This window comes from Bufo bufo, chromosome 4 (assembly GCF_905171765.1).
Source record: "Bufo bufo chromosome 4, aBufBuf1.1, whole genome shotgun sequence".
In the NCBI taxonomy this organism is placed as follows: domain Eukaryota; kingdom Metazoa; phylum Chordata; class Amphibia; order Anura; family Bufonidae; genus Bufo; species Bufo bufo.
In genome coordinates, this window is record NC_053392.1 from 473,095,857 (window position 1) to 473,113,977 (window position 18,121).

The 18,121-nt window shown below is 42.3% G+C and overlaps 1 protein-coding gene across 4 annotated transcripts in view; it reads left to right on the top strand.

The window, feature by feature from the left end:
* Window positions 1-18,121, top strand: part of SYNE1 (spectrin repeat containing nuclear envelope protein 1) — a 413,129-nt gene that overhangs the window by 142,741 nt on the left and 252,267 nt on the right. For all 4 annotated transcript variants that reach the window (XM_040429494.1, XM_040429495.1, XM_040429497.1 and 1 more), the window contains exons 32-41: window positions 609-836; window positions 1,136-1,234; window positions 1,505-1,692; window positions 3,469-3,592; window positions 5,019-5,185; window positions 6,794-6,947; window positions 7,394-8,022; window positions 9,168-9,347; window positions 13,743-13,893; window positions 17,440-17,598. In XM_040429494.1, coding sequence (XP_040285428.1) covers window positions 609-836; window positions 1,136-1,234; window positions 1,505-1,692; window positions 3,469-3,592; window positions 5,019-5,185; window positions 6,794-6,947; window positions 7,394-8,022; window positions 9,168-9,347; window positions 13,743-13,893; window positions 17,440-17,598 — 2,079 coding nt within the window. The remainder of the gene's footprint in view (window positions 1-608; window positions 837-1,135; window positions 1,235-1,504; window positions 1,693-3,468; window positions 3,593-5,018; window positions 5,186-6,793; window positions 6,948-7,393; window positions 8,023-9,167; window positions 9,348-13,742; window positions 13,894-17,439; window positions 17,599-18,121) is intronic.

Below are 18,121 nucleotides of genomic sequence, written 5' to 3' on the forward strand. Positions count from 1 at the left end.
ACCTATCTTTAAGAAGAGCAGTGTGCGACTAAGCTTTTTCTATGCTCCTAACATCCAGTAATCTTCCTGGTCTTTCTGCCATGCTGTGCAGTGACCCGATGTCGCACAGCATGGTCACCGAGCGCCGACATCCTCACGTTGTGTTCACATTACAGCACAGCGTGAGGAGCCTGCAGGAGAAGACCAGGAAGCGTCGAACACAGAGCCAGCACAGGGAGCGCTGCAGTCACCGCTTCCCTATCCTCCTGTACTAATGAGAGCTTCCATATTGGAAGCATTCCTTAGTATTCACCCCGTAAGACGCACTGATATTTCCCCCCCACTTTGGGGAGGGGGAAAGTGCGCCTTATAGGGCGAAAATGACGAAACAGCATACATAACTTCATAAAACCAATTATAACAATGGCCACTAGATGGCAGCAAAGTACTCTAGGTGGATAACAAATATAGCACAATACAGTAATAATTCTAGATGAAAACCATTAGCGGAGAAAGTACACAATGTAATACTAAATATAAGAAACTTTACTGGCAAAACAAACCAGGTGTCCATGTTCATTTAAAGCTTAACACGTTCATCTTTAACCAGTTCCTTTTTATACTTATAGGAAATATTGAAAGAAATGCAGAATAAATCTAATGCAGTAAAGGAGCTGGAGGCACAGAGCCAGGCATTTACTGAATTTATAAGTTCTGCAGAGATGGCTCGGATAAAAGCCAAGCTATCACAGATGGCCAAGCATTCGGATGGGCTCAAAGAAAACGCACATCAACTAGAAGGCAATATTCTTGGCATTGCCAAACAGCAGCAGAAGTTTGATGACACAATTAGACAGGTAAATAAAATGGTATTTGGTACAGTACACAGCTTTTATGTTCATTTGTGTTAAATATAAGGATACTGTTTGCTGTCTCCACCCATCCCCAACCATGTCAAATAGGACTACTTTATGGCTTCGTTTTTTTGGTATAGGAAATTGTTAGGAATTATTGCCCAATTCATGAGATTATCCTTCATGTTAAGATTGTAAAAAAATGTCATTAGATTTCCTGTTGATTTGCATTTTGGTGATTTGTGGGATATTTAATCCAGGTGAGACAGGTATGGCTATGTAATATATTGACTTCTTTACAGATTCAGACGTCTTTAGAGAATATTGAGGCATCTTTGGCCCTTCCAGTTCACAACTGTTCCTCTGCGGCAGAGACATACAAAGTCCTACACTCCCATCAGGTAAGTTAGCCGAACAACAATTTGTTTCATTTCACGACAGTTTCAGGAAGAAGGTTGATGGGTCATGACTTCATTATATAAAGTTATAGGTGGTCAAAAGACTTTGGTAGTTGGAGTAGAGGACACATGGAGATGACTTGTAATTGACTAGACAGGTGTCACCTTACTCACTATATGGCTCTGTTGGATATGTCTTACAGGGGTATCTGTTGAGAAAATGTATGAATTACTGCCTTTTATCGTTGGGAATATGTATTTTTTCACCTATAGGATCTCTGTCATGATGTTGAAATGTTGAAAAACAATATCCATTCTCTAAGTGCGGGCACTCGCAAACTGACAAACAAGAGTACGGTAATGCAGGCCATTTCCAACCTCCAAACCCGATTTGAAGTTGTGAATACAAAGGCTAAAGAAAGGCTCTCCTTGTTGGAGCAATTGTTAGTGCATTGGCAAAGGTAAGATTCGGAGAATCTATAAAATTAGTAAAATGACAACTAAAGTGAAAATAAAAATATATCTGTTTTACCAGTTCAGACGTATATAGGGCCATTTATCAAACTGGTGTAAAGCAGAACTGGGTAAGTTGCCCATAGCAACCAGATTCCACCTTTCAGGAGATGTGAAAAATGAAAGTTGGAATTTGGTTGCTATGGGTAACTAAGCCAGTTCTACTTTACACCAGTTTGATAAATGACCCCAATATTTCTTTAGGAAATGTTTTAGTATGATAGATATTAAACTGTTACCCTCGGCACTCCAGCTGCTGTAAAACTACAACTCCCAGTATACACACTTGCTTGGCTGCTCTTGTAACTCCCATCATAGAGGTGAATTGAGCTTTCTGGAAGTTTCAGAGCAGCTGGAGTGCCTGAGGTTGCTGATCCCTGCCCTAAGGCATGCGTAGGGAACCTTAGAGAGCGGGAGGTCTAATATTGCAACTTCGGAAGGTCTTGAGATCACTTTGTACCAAGTTGTGATAGGACCATGAAGTGTTACCACTGATTACCAGAAGTGTTACCACTGTCCCTGGAGAGTGCCTGGATGGATATATTATTTTATTAAAGTCACCACTACAGAACATCAAAGAGAATACAGCAGTGATCAGATGTAGCCAGAGGCTGAGTACACAACGGTTGCATCCAGGGGTTCACAGGTTAGGTTTTCTCTAATTGTAGATACTCTCTTCATTTTCTCCACTCAGCCCAGGCCCTGATGAGCACTTGTTCCAGCCACAACTCATCTGCAGATATTGCGCTCAGTCAATAATACTGCCTATATTATGCCGACAAAATAATTGCACCAGAGTGCCCCATAGTCATACCTCACAACTTTTAAAAGGGTTTTCCGAGACTTCAATACCCACGACCTATCCCCTGGACAAGTCATCAGTATCTGATTGGTGGCAGTTGGAGAAGGCATCGGCACTCGTGTGAGCGCAGCACCCTTCTCCATGCTCGTCAAGAATAGCGCTGTACATAGTATGGCAGCTGTGCTTGTTATCGCAGCTCAGCCCCCTTCACTTCTATGGGGCTGAGCTGTGCCTAGACCATGGGACCGATGAACGTGAGGTTAAATGACCTAGGGATAGCTGAGAGAAGGCCGCGACACTCCTGTGAGCGCCACTGCCTTCTCGTTCCAATAGTTTTTATTGAGTTTAGCAATGTAAAAAAAAAAACCACAAAAAGCATCGGGCATTCCCGACTGGCAAACAATACTTAATAACAAAGAAACATTCTTCCATACGAAGAAACCAGTATGCGTTACAAATACTATAAATGCCTGCTGTCAGCGAATATATTATTGCGCCACTGCCTTCTCAAACAGCTGATTGGTGGAGATAGGGTAGGTCATCAGTATTCAAGTCTCTGAAAACTCCTAATAAATAGAAAGATGGTCACATTACCATTTCCCTAAGTTCTAAGGTATGTGTCCGTACACTGTCAGCAATGATTGGACAGTGTAAGACTGTCCAATCAGTGTCATACCTTTCACTTTTATGCACATTTTGGCCACGACCATTGCATGCAAAGAAACACAACCCTTTTGTTCCTTTGCCAGAACAGCCTGTGGGATACTATAACACATATGGGAAACTAGCTTAACTGAAAATCAGTACGACATAAGTAGTTCAATGTACAACTTGAGTCATTATGTAAATTGTAAGATGGAGTTCATAGATTTAAATTTATTTAACATTTAACAATTACGAATACTTTGCTCTTCACTTTTAGGCAAGAAAAGGAAATTTCTTCTTTTGTGACCTGGCTTGAAACAAGTGAAGCTTTGGCTGGTCCACAGCAAGGACATTTCTCTGCCGACAAAGCAAAATTGGAATCTGAAATGCACTCACTTCAAGTATGGAAAATATATGTAACCACAAATATGCAATTAATGTAGTTCATGGTTATGCCTCTGTTCATCTAGTCATTGTTAGTCAGTGATTGCAAGAACCAGACTAAGGCTACTTTCACACTCGCGTTTGGTGCGGATCCGTCATAGATCTGCACAAACGCATCCGTTCAGATAATACAACCGTCTGCATCCGTTCAGAACGGATCCGTTTGTATTATCTGTAACATAGCCAAGACGGATCCGTCTTGAGCACCATTGAAAGTCAATGGAGGACAGATCCGTTTTCTATTGTGCCAGATTGTGTCAATGAAAACGGCTCTTGTCAGACGGACACCAAAACAATGCAAGCAGCATTGTGGTGTCCGCCTCCAGAGCGGAACGGAGGCAAACTGATGCATTCTGAGCGGATCCTTTTCCATTCAGAATGCATTAGGACAAAACTGATCCGTTTTGGACTGCTTGCGAGAGCCCTGAACGGATCTCACAAACGGAAACCAAAACGCCAATGTTAAAGTAGCCCCTAAATCTTGTATACATAGCACAAAAAAAGTGGATGGAATCCCAACCAGCAGAATAGCCTGAGCTGCCGGGGACGGCAGTCAGGGATGATGAAACTACCGATGCTGGGCCACTGATATGATTAAAGGGTTTCTGTCACCAGAAATACCTAAATTAAACTGGCTGACATTAGCGATGTGCTAATGTCAGCTGAACCTAACTAGCCTATTCCTAGTTTTATCTATGCCCCCGTTACTCCACAAATGTAACTTTTATAATATGCAAATTTGCGTCTAGGAGCAGGGGGGGTGCTGCTCGTGCTCCTAGAGGCTCTGTTCTCCCACCTCTGTCACCTCCCTCCAAATCTTGATTGACAGGGCCAGGCAGCGTTTGCATCCTCCTGCCGGCTGAGTGCATGTTAAATCTCATGCCTGCCCCGTGACGTTCAGTATTCGGCGCGGGCATAGTGAAGGAAGGAAGCTCACTGGTTGCCGACTTCCTTACTGCGCCTGCTCTGAATACTGAACGGCACGGCCCATACAACTTTGTGCTGCCCATACTAACAGCAGATGAGTTGATTTCAGCGGTCTGTCATGTATAAGTTAAAAGTAAGTGGTTGCTGAGAACCAACATCACAATCATTGCAGACTGGGCCTGGAAAAGAGTCACGGCCACCTGATCAGCAGATGGGAGAGCGAGCAGGAGATTATGAATAACCATGACTCTTCTCAGGTAGATTTGACTCTTTTTTAGGGCCTGTGCTGCAATGATTATGATGCTGGTTCTCGCCAACCACTTACTTTTAGCTGATGTGTGACACACCGCAGAGATCAGCATTTCTGTCACTAATGTATGCTGCCCTCAGTGAGGTCAGCATAAAGTTGATGGCAGGTTCCCTTTAACAGCCTGATATGTCTTTGTATTTTGCCAGGATCTCAAAGAGGAGTTGACAACACAATCTCAGAGATATACGGTTCTGGTGCAGTTGTGTGCATCTTTATATCCGACTTCTTCTGAAAGCAGTGTAGAGCAACTGAGGGAACATCTTGAGAAACTGTCCCAGAGATGGAATATACTACCAGAAGCTGTTTTAAAAAGGTAGGTATTTCTTAGACCGAGTTCACATCTGCGTTGAACTTTCTTCCATCAGAAGAACAGAAACATTTTAAAAAAATGGATTCATTGTTTTGAGCACCGGTTGTGCTCAGTTGGCATCGGTTTTTGTCAGGCATACATCTACATTCCACCAGCGCCATAGAACAACTCCAGCAAAGTATGGGAATTTGTCAAAAAGGCAAACATTTCTTTGAAGTTCAACCTAATGGCACATTAATGCCCCCTTTCCTTCCCCCTGGTCAGGTCACCGTTTGTTCTAAATGAATCACTTAATAACTTCTCACAACCACTTTTTTCAGTGCTGTTCCATTTTTGTACAGAACAACCCCACTAATCTCTCTATATTGCTCTGTCAACTAGGTGACCTCTCAAGATCCCCAGTGTTCCAAGGCAACGTAGGCAATGAGGACGTACTGTATTAATAGGGCTTTCCAGTTTTATGTTTATACAGCCTAGTCACCAAATAAAAAAAATACAACAACGTTCTACTTTATGTTTTCGTTTCTGACCATTTTTGAGAGTGCTGACAGCGCTATGTAGGTGGCAGGGAGAGCAAAGCAAGCATACCTTGTTTGGTGGTCCTTCAGGGTGCATGACAAAGAAATTGAAGTTCTAATCCCCCAGCACAGTGATCGCAGTGCCCTGAGCTCTATATATTTAACTTTTTGCCCCCTCTCCGCTCTGCTCTGAGTGGCAGCTCTAGCGGTTTCCTGACTGGATGTCTAGTGAATTAAAACTGTCTTGCAACCTGCATGTTAACCACACTTGGTATGTATACCTGTATCAGGGGCGAACTGGGAACTTAAAGTGGCCCTGGAAAAAATACTTCATCTGGTCCGGTTTTGTAGTGGAGTCCAAATGTAGAGAAGTCAGGGCCAGCAGTACCATATTGTGGCACATTATACCACCCCAACAGAGCCAAATACCACAGTCCATCACAAAATACTGCCAGCAGCACAAAATACATCCCCAAAAACCTCCACCAGCCGGCCATGAGGAGGGCCCAGACGCCCCCTTGGGCATCGGCCCACCGGGAAATTTCCCTGTAAGGTCTATGGCCAATCTGCCCTTGACCTGTATAGTGCTGTCAGCACTTTTGACCCCTCGCTCCCTTTAGACTTCTTTTCTGCTTTATTAACCTAAGACAGAAAACCTCGGTAAAGCACATTATTAGATAAATACACTAACCTTTATCAAGAAGGATACGACCAATAAGTATCTATGGTGAGGAAAAGGAGATATCCAAAGAGAGCAGTTTTTGGAGGAATTCAGAAAAAGATTATAGTACTGGAGAATTCCCAGCACGACCTAAAAATATTTGTGATACCACAGCCACTGAGGAGCCTAGATAGTGCAACAGAGCATCAAAGGTTAATAGGCACTGTATGTTTCATTATGGAATCACTATGCCAGCTTCTCACAAGACCTCCATATTCTTATGGAGATCCATTGGTGTCATGCACTATTCAGGAGAATGTTTAGTGTATTGATATAAGAAACCCATTAAAGCACAAAGACATTCACAGTCTTAACAATTTCAAGACCATACATCAAATATTGATCATCTGGCTTATTTAACTTATATTTTAGGATTGGTGTCATGGAGACCATTATAGGTGAACATCAGAAATTTGATGACCTGTTGCTAGAATTTTCCCTCTGGATTCAGCAGTTTCTTAAAGACCTTCAAGATGCTGCTGAAATAAACACTTCTGATTATGAATCAACGCTTCTATTAAATAAGGTAACCTTATCATATAGTATTATCTGCTTAGCTATCACTATGATACTATGATTTATTGCACTGTACACATGAATGTGCTTGTCCTAGAATTTGTAAGATATGTTGGCATGTGGAACAATTCTAATTGCAGTTTTTTGCTCTTAGGCTTGGGTTACATGGTGACTTTTGGTCGTGCAGAATTAAGATTGGAAATGTCTTACTGTCTGTTGATAGTAAATATGGTAGCTTGGAAATACAGCAGGGTTGTATTTATGCAGATTTTTTGGTTGGAACATGACTATAATCTTTATCTTTTGTTGTGATACTGTACTGCAACTTTGCGATCATATGCCACGTGGCTACAAGTCTTCGAGTAGTCCTATCCTTATCACAGGTCACGTTAAATCTCAGAGCTAGAACCCTCAATAAGTATATTTTATATACATTATTTTCCCTATTTTTCCCAGGACCATATTGCAAAAGTGAAAACCCAGCAGAAAGAAATTGATCATTTGAAGGATCAGCTCAGTAAGTTATGCGCTTTCACCATTCCGGGTGATCATTCTGTGTTGGAAGGAAGAGTCACAGACTGTGTACAGCTATTTGAAGAAACTGTTCAAATAACTGGGCGACGACAGGAATCCCTTTCCAAAGTAGGCTCCTTTTTACAAATGTACCAACAATCTCTGAATGTCCTATGTAACTTAAAAGAAACAGTAGAAGGAGCAAGCAGCCTAGATAAAGACAAATCCGAGTCTCTGGAGAAAGACATACATAGACTTGCTCAGGAAATTGATGAATTAACAGCTCTGGCAGTAGGCCTAGACACAGCTCTTACCAAAGCACAATACCATCTAAAGAGCTCCATTTCTGAGGAGAGGACTTCCTGCAGAGCTCTGGCCGATAACCTAATTATGGAACTGGAGAAAGTTCAGAAATTTCTGGGAACAAAACTTTGTGAAGCAGAAGCCCTTGGAGCACTTTGGAAATCATTTCTTGATTGTAAAGAGAAATTGCTGAAGACAATCGAAGATATTGAAGAAAAGGCAGATGGTGAAGAGATGAAGGAGTCAACATTACCGGCTCTTCAGCAAAGGTGAAATGAAACCTCAGCATGCTTGTTATTATTGTTACATCCATTAAAATAATTATAATACTGTAAGTGTTATGCAAACTGGTGTAGAGCAGCTGAGTCTACTGAACAGATTTGATTTAGGGTCCCCTTAGTCTTCACCATTTAAACCCTATTTAGGAATCTGGACTCTGCTGCAGGGGAACCACCAGGCTGCTACCTCCTGGAATAGTCTCTGTTTAGTAGACTCCTGACCCATGGGGTTCAAGAGAGACATGGGTGAAATACCAAGGGGTCAGGCAGAACCATAGTCAGGGACAAGCCAAGATCTGGGCAGACAGAGTTTGTGCAATCCAAAGTCAGTCTGAGGGTCAGGGCAGGCAGGCCAGGGTCAGTACTTTAAATACCCTAAGTTGTCCAGCCATTGGCTGGAGAGTTCTTAGCTGTCCTTTTAAGATCTGGAGTGGGTTTACACGCCTTAAAGGCAGAGAGAGGCAGAGCTGCCATTAATGAGAAGGATGCAGCCATCATGGAGTGGTGGAGGAGTGCTATAGAAATGCCTGCTGGCAACAGGAAGGTGGTCTCTAGCAGGGGGACCAGGTGAGTGTTCTGGTGGCCATGCCCACCAGGGGGAGTGAGGTTGCAGTGGGCACAGATGGCTGGTATAACATTAAGCAATCAGTTTTTTGCAATAATCAGTTTTTTGTGTATCCAAATCGGTAACATGTGCACCAGGTTAAGTTATGGCATGCTATTTTTGGGGTTCCAGCTAGAACCAACCAGGATCTCCAACTTGCAACGAAGAGCCACCAAAGTATATTTATTTCATTTGGAGCACCTAAGCATATAACGGTTTAAACTACATTTGTTGTTTTTCATGATACCTTAGTAGGCTTTGTCTTTACAAATAGTTGTGAATCATTTATAATGGTAGAGAACCTTAGTTGCTGTTTTGGTTTTCTTTTATCATAAATGTTAATCTCGTTTCACCCAGTATTCCATTATAAGGTGTTACCATTTATTAGGTATTACCCACTGGGTAGTGGGTATTTAGTGCAGTGACCACACCAAATAAGTTTACACTAGTAGGTGTTCGTCCTGTGATACATTTCCTTCAATATCCGTCAAGTCTTACAAATAACTGATCATTGTTGTACTGTTGAATGCAGATTAAAAATGTTCAATGAACTGGAGGAAGAAATCAACTCTTACCAACATGAAAAGCAGTGGCTTATGGACAAAGCAAAGCAGATCGCCCAGAAGGATTTATCCATGGCTGCAGAGGCAGATAAAGAGCTGAATGGTCTGATCATGACTTGGGAAGACACACACAAGCTTATTAGTGAAAGGTAAATATATAAGAAGCCGTGGTCCCTTCCTCCTTTCATTAGGACATATATTTCAAGTTATCACTAACAAATACAGTTGACACCTACAATGTACCAGTTAGACTGTGTTTCACTTGTCATTGATATAAAAGAAGCATTAAAGGGGTTGTCTCACTTCAGCAGACGTCATTTATCATGTAGACAAAGTTAATTCAAGGCACTTACTAATGCACTGCTTCTATCCAGGGGTTACGACCACCCTGCAAACCATCAGCAGTGGCCATACTTGCACACTATAGAAAAAAGCACTGGCCTCTCTGGTGGCAGGGTCATAATCCCTGGAAACTAGCAGTGTGATAATGAGATTGAAAAATGATTCAAGCCAGCAAAGGAGGCAATATGGACAATCACTATACGTTAGTAAGTGGCTATCTCTACATGATAATTGCCATTTGCTGAAGTGAGACTACCCCTTTAAATCTAGAACTCACTAGAACTGACTAGAGTGCAGTAGGGCTATATACATATTATTGTATGCATATTTTATTAAAACAGATTTGTTAAAATGAGCTTCAGTTTAGTATCCATTCATTATAACCTATGAACACACATAACAGAGGGCAAAAGAAGCTGACTTCATATATTCCCCTCATGATAAACTCAACCATAGACTTTGTTTGGGGGCCTGTACACCCTACACAGTGCACTTTGAGGGAAGATGATCAGAAACCAAGGGAATCATTGCTCAGCCTTTCTGGCCTTTTGTTTGAGAAATCGCGGGGGGGGGGGGGGGGGGGAGGAGATCCGGGTCTCAACTCCGACCCGACCAATCTGATGTCTCACAGTGAAATGTCAAATGCTTAAAGCTGTAGACAACTTAATCAATCCTTTTAAACCAGGCATATTGCTTGGTAGCGTTGATCATGCTAATGAAAACAATATCTTCCTTTTCTCTGTAGCTTGCAACATTGTGGAGACATTATTACTTGTATCTTTATGCAAATTAGGAGGTTTGAGCACCGAGGACCTGGCATAACTCACCGCTTCTGCTACGCCCCTCGGTGCCCAGTACACTTTGATTGTCAGGGCAAGACAGACCTGTCTAATGGCGTCTGTACTGTGGTCACTAATAATCATTAGTGGTCTAGCGTTATTTATGGTGTAAAATTAGTAATTGGTGGCAGTGTGTTTTAGCAAAATTATGCATCTCACCCAGTTAAGCCAGTACTCTCTGCTCGGTGCTAATGAAGGGCAATCTCCCTGAAACAGCTGTCTGCAGATGAGGTGCTTGCTTATTTATTATCCGAGTCATGTTTAAAGGCCTATTTAAAGGGTCAAACATTGACTTATAGGATAGATGCCTTATATCTGATGGCATTAGAGGCAGAGCTTGTTAAGAGCTCATCTGCATCCCCTTCTTCCCAGAATTCCAGAGGAGCTTTGCCTGGCATATAAGCCTCCTTACGTCATTTAGGCGCTCTCCATATGGAGGTATAGTATCCCCCGAATGCATTCCCCCAGGAACACATGATTTTGCTAGCTTTGCTCCTTCACTGGGAGGATTGTAAGGTAAGTATTCTCTCCTTCTCACTCACTGCTCGCTCCCTTGAATGCCTACATACCTGTATTAGACCTTGTTTTGAATTAACCCCATTGACACCTGCCACTCAGCCGCCTCTAAACTCCTATCACTCTCTTTCTCCTTCAGCCTCTCACAGTGGTCTTCTGCTCCCACCCACAGGGATGGTCACACTCTGGATCTTATCTTTACCCGCCTCTGCTCCCTATCTAACCTTTCTAATTTGCCTTTCCCCCTATCCAACCACAACCTACTCACCTTCTCTTCACTGGTCTCTTCTGCTGCTCCCCCGGTCCACACACTAACACCCCCCCGAAGGAACCTCAAACATCTCGACTTTCACTTGCTTTCTGACTCTCTTCTGCCACTCTCTACCATTTGTTCCCTCTAAGACCCAGATACTGCCACCACCCTGTATAACACCACAATAAGTACAGCTCTGGACATTGTTGCCCCCTCACACACAACAAAACCCGAAAAATCAACAGACAACCATGGCACACCAACCTGACCAAACAACTCAGACGAGCTTCCACGGCTGCTGAGCGGCGATTAAAGAAGTCCCATTATAAGGATCACTTCACCACATACAAACAATCCGTCCTCATTTTCAAATCCTCACTCACTGATGCAAAACAGGCCTACTTCTCATCCCTCATATCTTCCCTGTCCCACAGCCCTAAACAACTTTTTAACACTTTTAACTCCCTTCTCGGTCTCCCAGCTCCCCCACAGTCTCATATCAGCTGAGGACTTTGCCACATACTTCAAACAAAAGATAGTCAACATCAGAGAAAGCTTCAGTGCACAGTCCCCACAGATCCTCCACACAACTGCTCAGTCCTCTTCTTCCAAAACCCACTTCTCCACCATTACAGAAGAAAAACTTTCCACTCTACTCTCCAGATCACATCTCACCACCTGCGCACTTGACCCAATTCCATCCAACCTCATCCCTAACCTCACCACAGTGTTTATCCCAGCCCTAACTCATCTCTTCAACCTATCATTAATCTCTGCTGTCTTTCCCTCTGGTTTTAAACATGCTACCATTACACCCATCCTCAAAAAGCTTTCACTTGACCCATCTTCTTTGTCCATCCAACCTCATCCCTAACCTCACCACAGTGTTTATCCCAGCCCTAACTCATCTCTTCAACCTATCATTAATCTCTGCTGTCTTTCCCTCTGGTTTTAAACATGCTACCATTACACCCATCCTCAAAAAGCTTTCACTTGACCCATCTTCTTTGTCCAGTTATCGCCCCATTATCGCCCCATATCACTTCTTCCATATGCCTTAAAGCTACTTGAGCAACATGTCTATTCTGAACTGTCCTCTCACCTCTCCTCCCTCTTTGACCGGCTACAATCTGGCTTTGGACCCCCCCACTCAACTGAGACTGCCCTTACCAAAGTCACCAATGACCTACTGACAGCCAAAACCAAAAAAACAGGCAGGCACAAACTCTCTCATTTCTTGGCATCACTGACCTGGCCCTCTATTGAATCACATCATACCTCACAGACCGGACATTTAGCGTCTCCCACTCTCACACCACCTCCTCGTCTCATTCCCTCTCTGTCGGTGTCCCGCAAGGCTCTGTCTTAGGACCCCTGCTCTTCTCTATCTACACTTTCAGCCTGGGACAGCTCATAGAGTCCCATGGCTTTCAGTATCACTTTTATGCTGACGACACACAAATCTACTTCTCTGGTCCAGACATCACTGCCTTACTATCCAGAATCCCAATGCCAATCTTCCATATACTCCTTCTTCTCCTCTCGCTTTCTAAAACTTAACATGGATAAAACAGAATTCATCATCTTTCCCTCATCTTGCTCAACTTCCCCAACAGACCTATCTATCAGAATCAATGGCTGCACACTCTTCCCAGTTAACCAAGTCTGCTGCCTTGGAGTGACCTTGGATTCTGCCCTCTCCTTCCGACCGCATATCCTAGCCCTTTCCACCACCTGCCACCTCCAAATCAAAAACATCTCCTGCATCTGCATATTCCTCAACTTTGAGTCTGCAAAAAATGCTTGTACATGACCTCTTCATCTCCCGCCTAGACGAATGCAAAATTCTCCTCTGTGGCCTTCTATCTTGCACTCTCGTACCCCTCCATTATATCCTCAACTCTGCTGCCCGACTAATCCACCTCTCACCCTGTTACTCCTCTGCCTCTACCCTCAGCGAATCTCTGCTGGCCCCCTATTGCCCACCGAATTCAGTTCAAAATACTAACAAATACATACAAAGCTGTCCACAACCTGTCCCCTCCCTACATCTCTGAGCTACTTTCCCGATACATTCCCACACGCAATCTCCGATCCTAACAAGACCTCCTTCTCTCCTCTCCTCTTATCACCTCTTCCCACAATCTCCTCCAAGATTTCTCCCGTGCATCCCCCTTCCTCTGGAACTCGCTACCCCAACATATCAGACTCTCGCCTACAGTGGAATCCTTCAAAACCTAAAAACCCACCTCTTCAGACAAGCCTACAACTGCTGCCTCTGTACCGCCATGACCAACTTTACCCTCTCCTACTGTGTCCTTCTCCCATACGATGTAGATTTTAAGCCCTCACGGGCAGGGCCCTCTCTCCTTCTGTACCAGTTTGTAACTCGTCTTGTTCATGTATAGTGCAATCGTCTGTATTATGTATGTATAAACCTTTTCGTATGTACAGCGCTATGGAATGAATGGTGCTTTAATAATAAATAATATAAACCACTGCGCATTAGCAAAATCGTGCATTCTTAGTGAAAAAGACTTTGATAATTGCCTGTGTTGACCTTGATTTCTAATCATTTTTCTCATTTATTATAGTCAAGAACAGTGCTTGCTTCTTATCAATCTGATGAAAGAGTATGAGCATCTAAGGTCTTCTATTACCAGACTTATAGAGAATGCGGAAAACATGATAACAATTAAGTCCACTTTAAAAGACCAGGAAGACATCCGACGTAGTATAGCAAAGGTAGGTGTCACAAACAGAAAAAAGATGGAAATAGAATAGAATAGAGTACTTAGGAGGAAAAGTCAAAGCTCTTACTTAAGAAAAGATAAAGATGGGAAATCTACTGCAATATATTTTGTTACAGAGGGAACTCAAAAAGACCAAATTAAACAGCCACTGAACTTGTGGTAGAACTCTTGTAAGTGTAAAGTTCATAGTAAGGGCTGTTGAAAAAAGCCGCTTACATTTCAGTTGTGGTTGTCTCCATGGCAGTCACCTAAGCACTGCAGCCATTTTTAACAACGATTTAGTACGGGTGGCGATTTTGAAAGTTGACCACTACTAGCACCCTCTGTGATACTACATACAGTCAGGTCCATAAATATTGGGACATCGACACAAATCTAACATTTTTGGCTCTATACACCACCACAATGGATTTGAAATGAAACAAACAAGATGTGCTTTAACTGCAGACTGTCAGCTTTAATTTGAGGGTATATACATCCAAATCAGTTGAACAGTGTAGGAATTACAACAGTTTGCATATGTGCCTCCCACTTGTTAAGGAACCAAAAGTAATGGGACAATTGGCTTCTCAGCTGTTCCATGGCCAGGTGTGTGTTATTCCCTCATTATCCCAATTACAATGAGCAGATAAAATGTCCAGAGTTCATTTCAAGTGTGTTATTTGCATTTGGAATCTGTTGCTGTCAACTCTCAAGATGAGATCCAAAGAGCTGTCACTATCAGTGACAAGCCATCATTAGGCTGAAAAAACAAACCCATCAGAGAGATAGCAAAAACATTAGGTGTGGCCAAAACAACTGTTTGGAGCATTCTTAAAAAGAAGGAATGCATCGGTGAGCTCAGCAACACCAAAAGACCCAGAAGACCACGGAAAACCACTGTGGTGGATGACCGAAGAATTCTTTCCCTGCTGAAGAAAACCCTTCACAACAGTTGGCCAGATCAAGAACACTCTCCAGGAGGTAGGTGTATGTGTGTCAAAGTCAACACCCAAGAGAAGACTTCACCAGAGTGAATACAGAGGGTTCACCACAAGATGTAAACCATTGGTGAGCCTCAAAAACAGGAAGGTCAGATTAGAGTTTGCCAAACAACATCTAAAAAAGCCTTCACAGTTCTGGAACAACATCCCATGGACAGATGAGACCAAGATCAACTTGTACCAGAGTGATTGGAAGAGAAGAGTATGGAGAAGCAAAGGAACTGCCCATGATCCTAAGCATACAACCTCATCAGTGAAGCATGGTGGTGGTAGTGTGACGGAGTGGGCATGTATGGCTGGTTCTCTTGTATATATTGATGATGTGACTGTTGACAAAAGCAGCAGGATGAATTCTGAAGTGTTTCCGGCAATATCTGCTCATATTCAGCCAAATGCTTCAGAACTCATTGGACGGCGCTTAACAGTGCAGATGGACAATGACCCAAAGCATACTGCAAAAGCAACCAAAGAGTTTTTTAAGGGAAAGAAGTGGAATGTTATGCAATGGCCAAGTCAATCACCTCACCTGAATCTGATTGAGCATGCATTTCACTTGCTGAAGACAAAACTGAAGGGAAAATGCCCCAAGAACAAGCAGGAACTGAAGACACCAGGGATGAAACCCAGCATCTGGTGATGTCTATGCGTTCCAGACTTCAGGCTGTAATTGACTGCAAAGGATTTGCAACCAGGTATTAAAAAGTGAAAGTTTGATTTATGATTATTATTCTGTCCCATTACTTTTGGTCCCTTAACAAGTGGGAGGCACATATGCAAACTGTTGTAATTCCTACACCGTTCACCCGATTTGGATGTAAATACCCTCAAATTAAAGCTGACAGTCTGCAGTTAAATCACATCTTGGTAGTTTCATTTCAAATCCATTGTGGTGGTGTATAGAGCCAAAAATGTTAGAATTGTGTAGATGTCCCAATATTTATGGACCTGACTGTATCTGGTCATCTTTATCACTGCAGCCGAACATGGTCTTAACAGTCATCTTAAAGGGTTGCGTGTGCCTCTTATGACCTGGCCTTAGTGTTTATACTGTAAATAAGATATTCATATTCTGCAACAACAAATTTACTTTGTTGAGAAAACCTTTACTGCATGTGGTAATAAAGTGGTTCATGTTAATGGTTGAATATTTTAGAGAGACGAGGTAAGGGGCAAATCTGTAGTTCCTCACCTTAAAGGGGTTGTCCCATGAAAAATAATCTACAGTTTTCAAACCAGCCCCTGGATCTGAATACTTTTGTAATTGCATATAATTAAAAATTTTGCATAGCTACTAAGTTATTCAATAAAATGTATCTGTACAGCACCACCTGCTGTTTGGTTTTTTCTTATTTCTTTGTCCTCCTCACTAAGATGGCCGCACATGCTCAATTTCATCCTTCAACTGCTTCCTAAGCTGTGATAGGCAGAGCATGGACACGCCCCCTGAGCTGTAGCAGAATAGACACATTCCCTTGAGCTGTCGGCTTGATATAAGAAGGAAAAACAAGGAAAAAAGAAACCTGTATACGGCGCCAAAACCCTCAGAGGTAGTCAGCTGCTTATTTTAGAATGGTCAAACAGGGGGTAGTTGAGTGCTAAAACAAGCGGTCGTCTCATTCACTATTGAAAAATCCCAGATGCTTGTGCAACCCAGCAGGGTTATTTTTAGGATTAATAGTGATGGTATATTGAAAATGGTATATTATATTATATTAAAAATGGTACAAAAAATGGTACATTAAAAATGCCCCCGTGGGAACAAAATACATTTTTCAATCAAGGTATTCTCTTTGAAAAAGAATTTTCTAAAATGCAGTTTTCGAATGGAAATTTTCAAGTAAAAAAACTCACTTCACCCAGGAGGGGCAGGGTGGGATAAAGCACATAACACCCACTCTGCTTCCTCCTGCGCCTGGGTCGCCTAAAAGATCGTCTGGAAATAAACGGCAGTCACAGCTGGAACGTCTGGTAAATTTCCTTTTTATTAGCACAGGGTAGGGTAAAGGTAAAGGTAGGCTCAACGCGTTTCGGGGTCACCAAGGATCCCCTTCATCAGGATCATGTCCACTTTAGATTAATTCTATCTGGACATTACACCTGTGGCAGCCTTCAACATCCGACACAAAAAAATATAAAAATATATTAATAAAAATATATTAATAAACATATATTTAAAAAAATAATAATAATAATTTTAAAAAAATAAAAATCAACAAGTATTCACCCGAAATATATTTTGGACCCTAGATACATCATATCACCACGGTCCGTTCCCTTTGGCGCCCTGCCTGGATATCCCAGACTCTCTAGACACCAAGGAGTCTGCGACTAATCCCCTCTTCTTTTTTCCCTATATCTCTGGCTTGATATAAATCAGAGCAATGAATGGGGAGATCTCTGGATCCATGCGAGGTACAGGGCTGGTTCTAGCTTTGTAAGAAAGAGATTGTCATGTACTATATAATGTCTGATTTAAATTTTTTACATTAGTCATGGGATAACCCCTTTAATGCCATCATTGTGATTTACTAATTTCACTTCCATGGTTTTTCAAGCACGAATCAGCCAAGAACGAACTGAATGAAAACCAGAGAGAACTGGATGACTTCACCAATAAAGGGAAACACTTGCTGGTTGAGCTGAAACGAATTAATGGTTGCGATTCAAGGCCAGTGAAGAAAGATATGGACTACTACGTGGATCAATGGCTTGACGTAAGATGCAGTTATCATGTGCTAAATGATTTATATACACTCGCTTGTGTTATTTATCTGTGTCATATTTTCTTTTATTTATTCTGTGTATGGATGTGTGGTTAAAGAAATAATTGTCTTTGGTCTAATAAGGCAAATTGCATCTGGTTTTGCTTTGCTTGGAGTTTTAGCATTAGCAAATAAAAAAAAAGGGAAAAAAAAGATCTTCAGTAGTATGCTTGGCTATGTAAGGACCTCATAGAAACCGGGTCTGGATTTATAGAGCTGATGTTTGTAGTGCATTAATGGAACCGGTCACTAAACCACCAGCATGTTGTAGTACAGGTGGGGTTTAGCTTTCCAACCCTTCAACATTGGGTATCAAAGGGCATCTGTCAGCAGATTTGCACCTATGAAACCGACTGGCCTGTTGCGTGTGTTTTTGACCATGAAGACATCTTCGTTGGTCCCATGTTCATATATGTGCCCTCATTGCTGAGAAAAATGATGTTTATATGCTATATTTGCAACGGGGGGGTGGCAG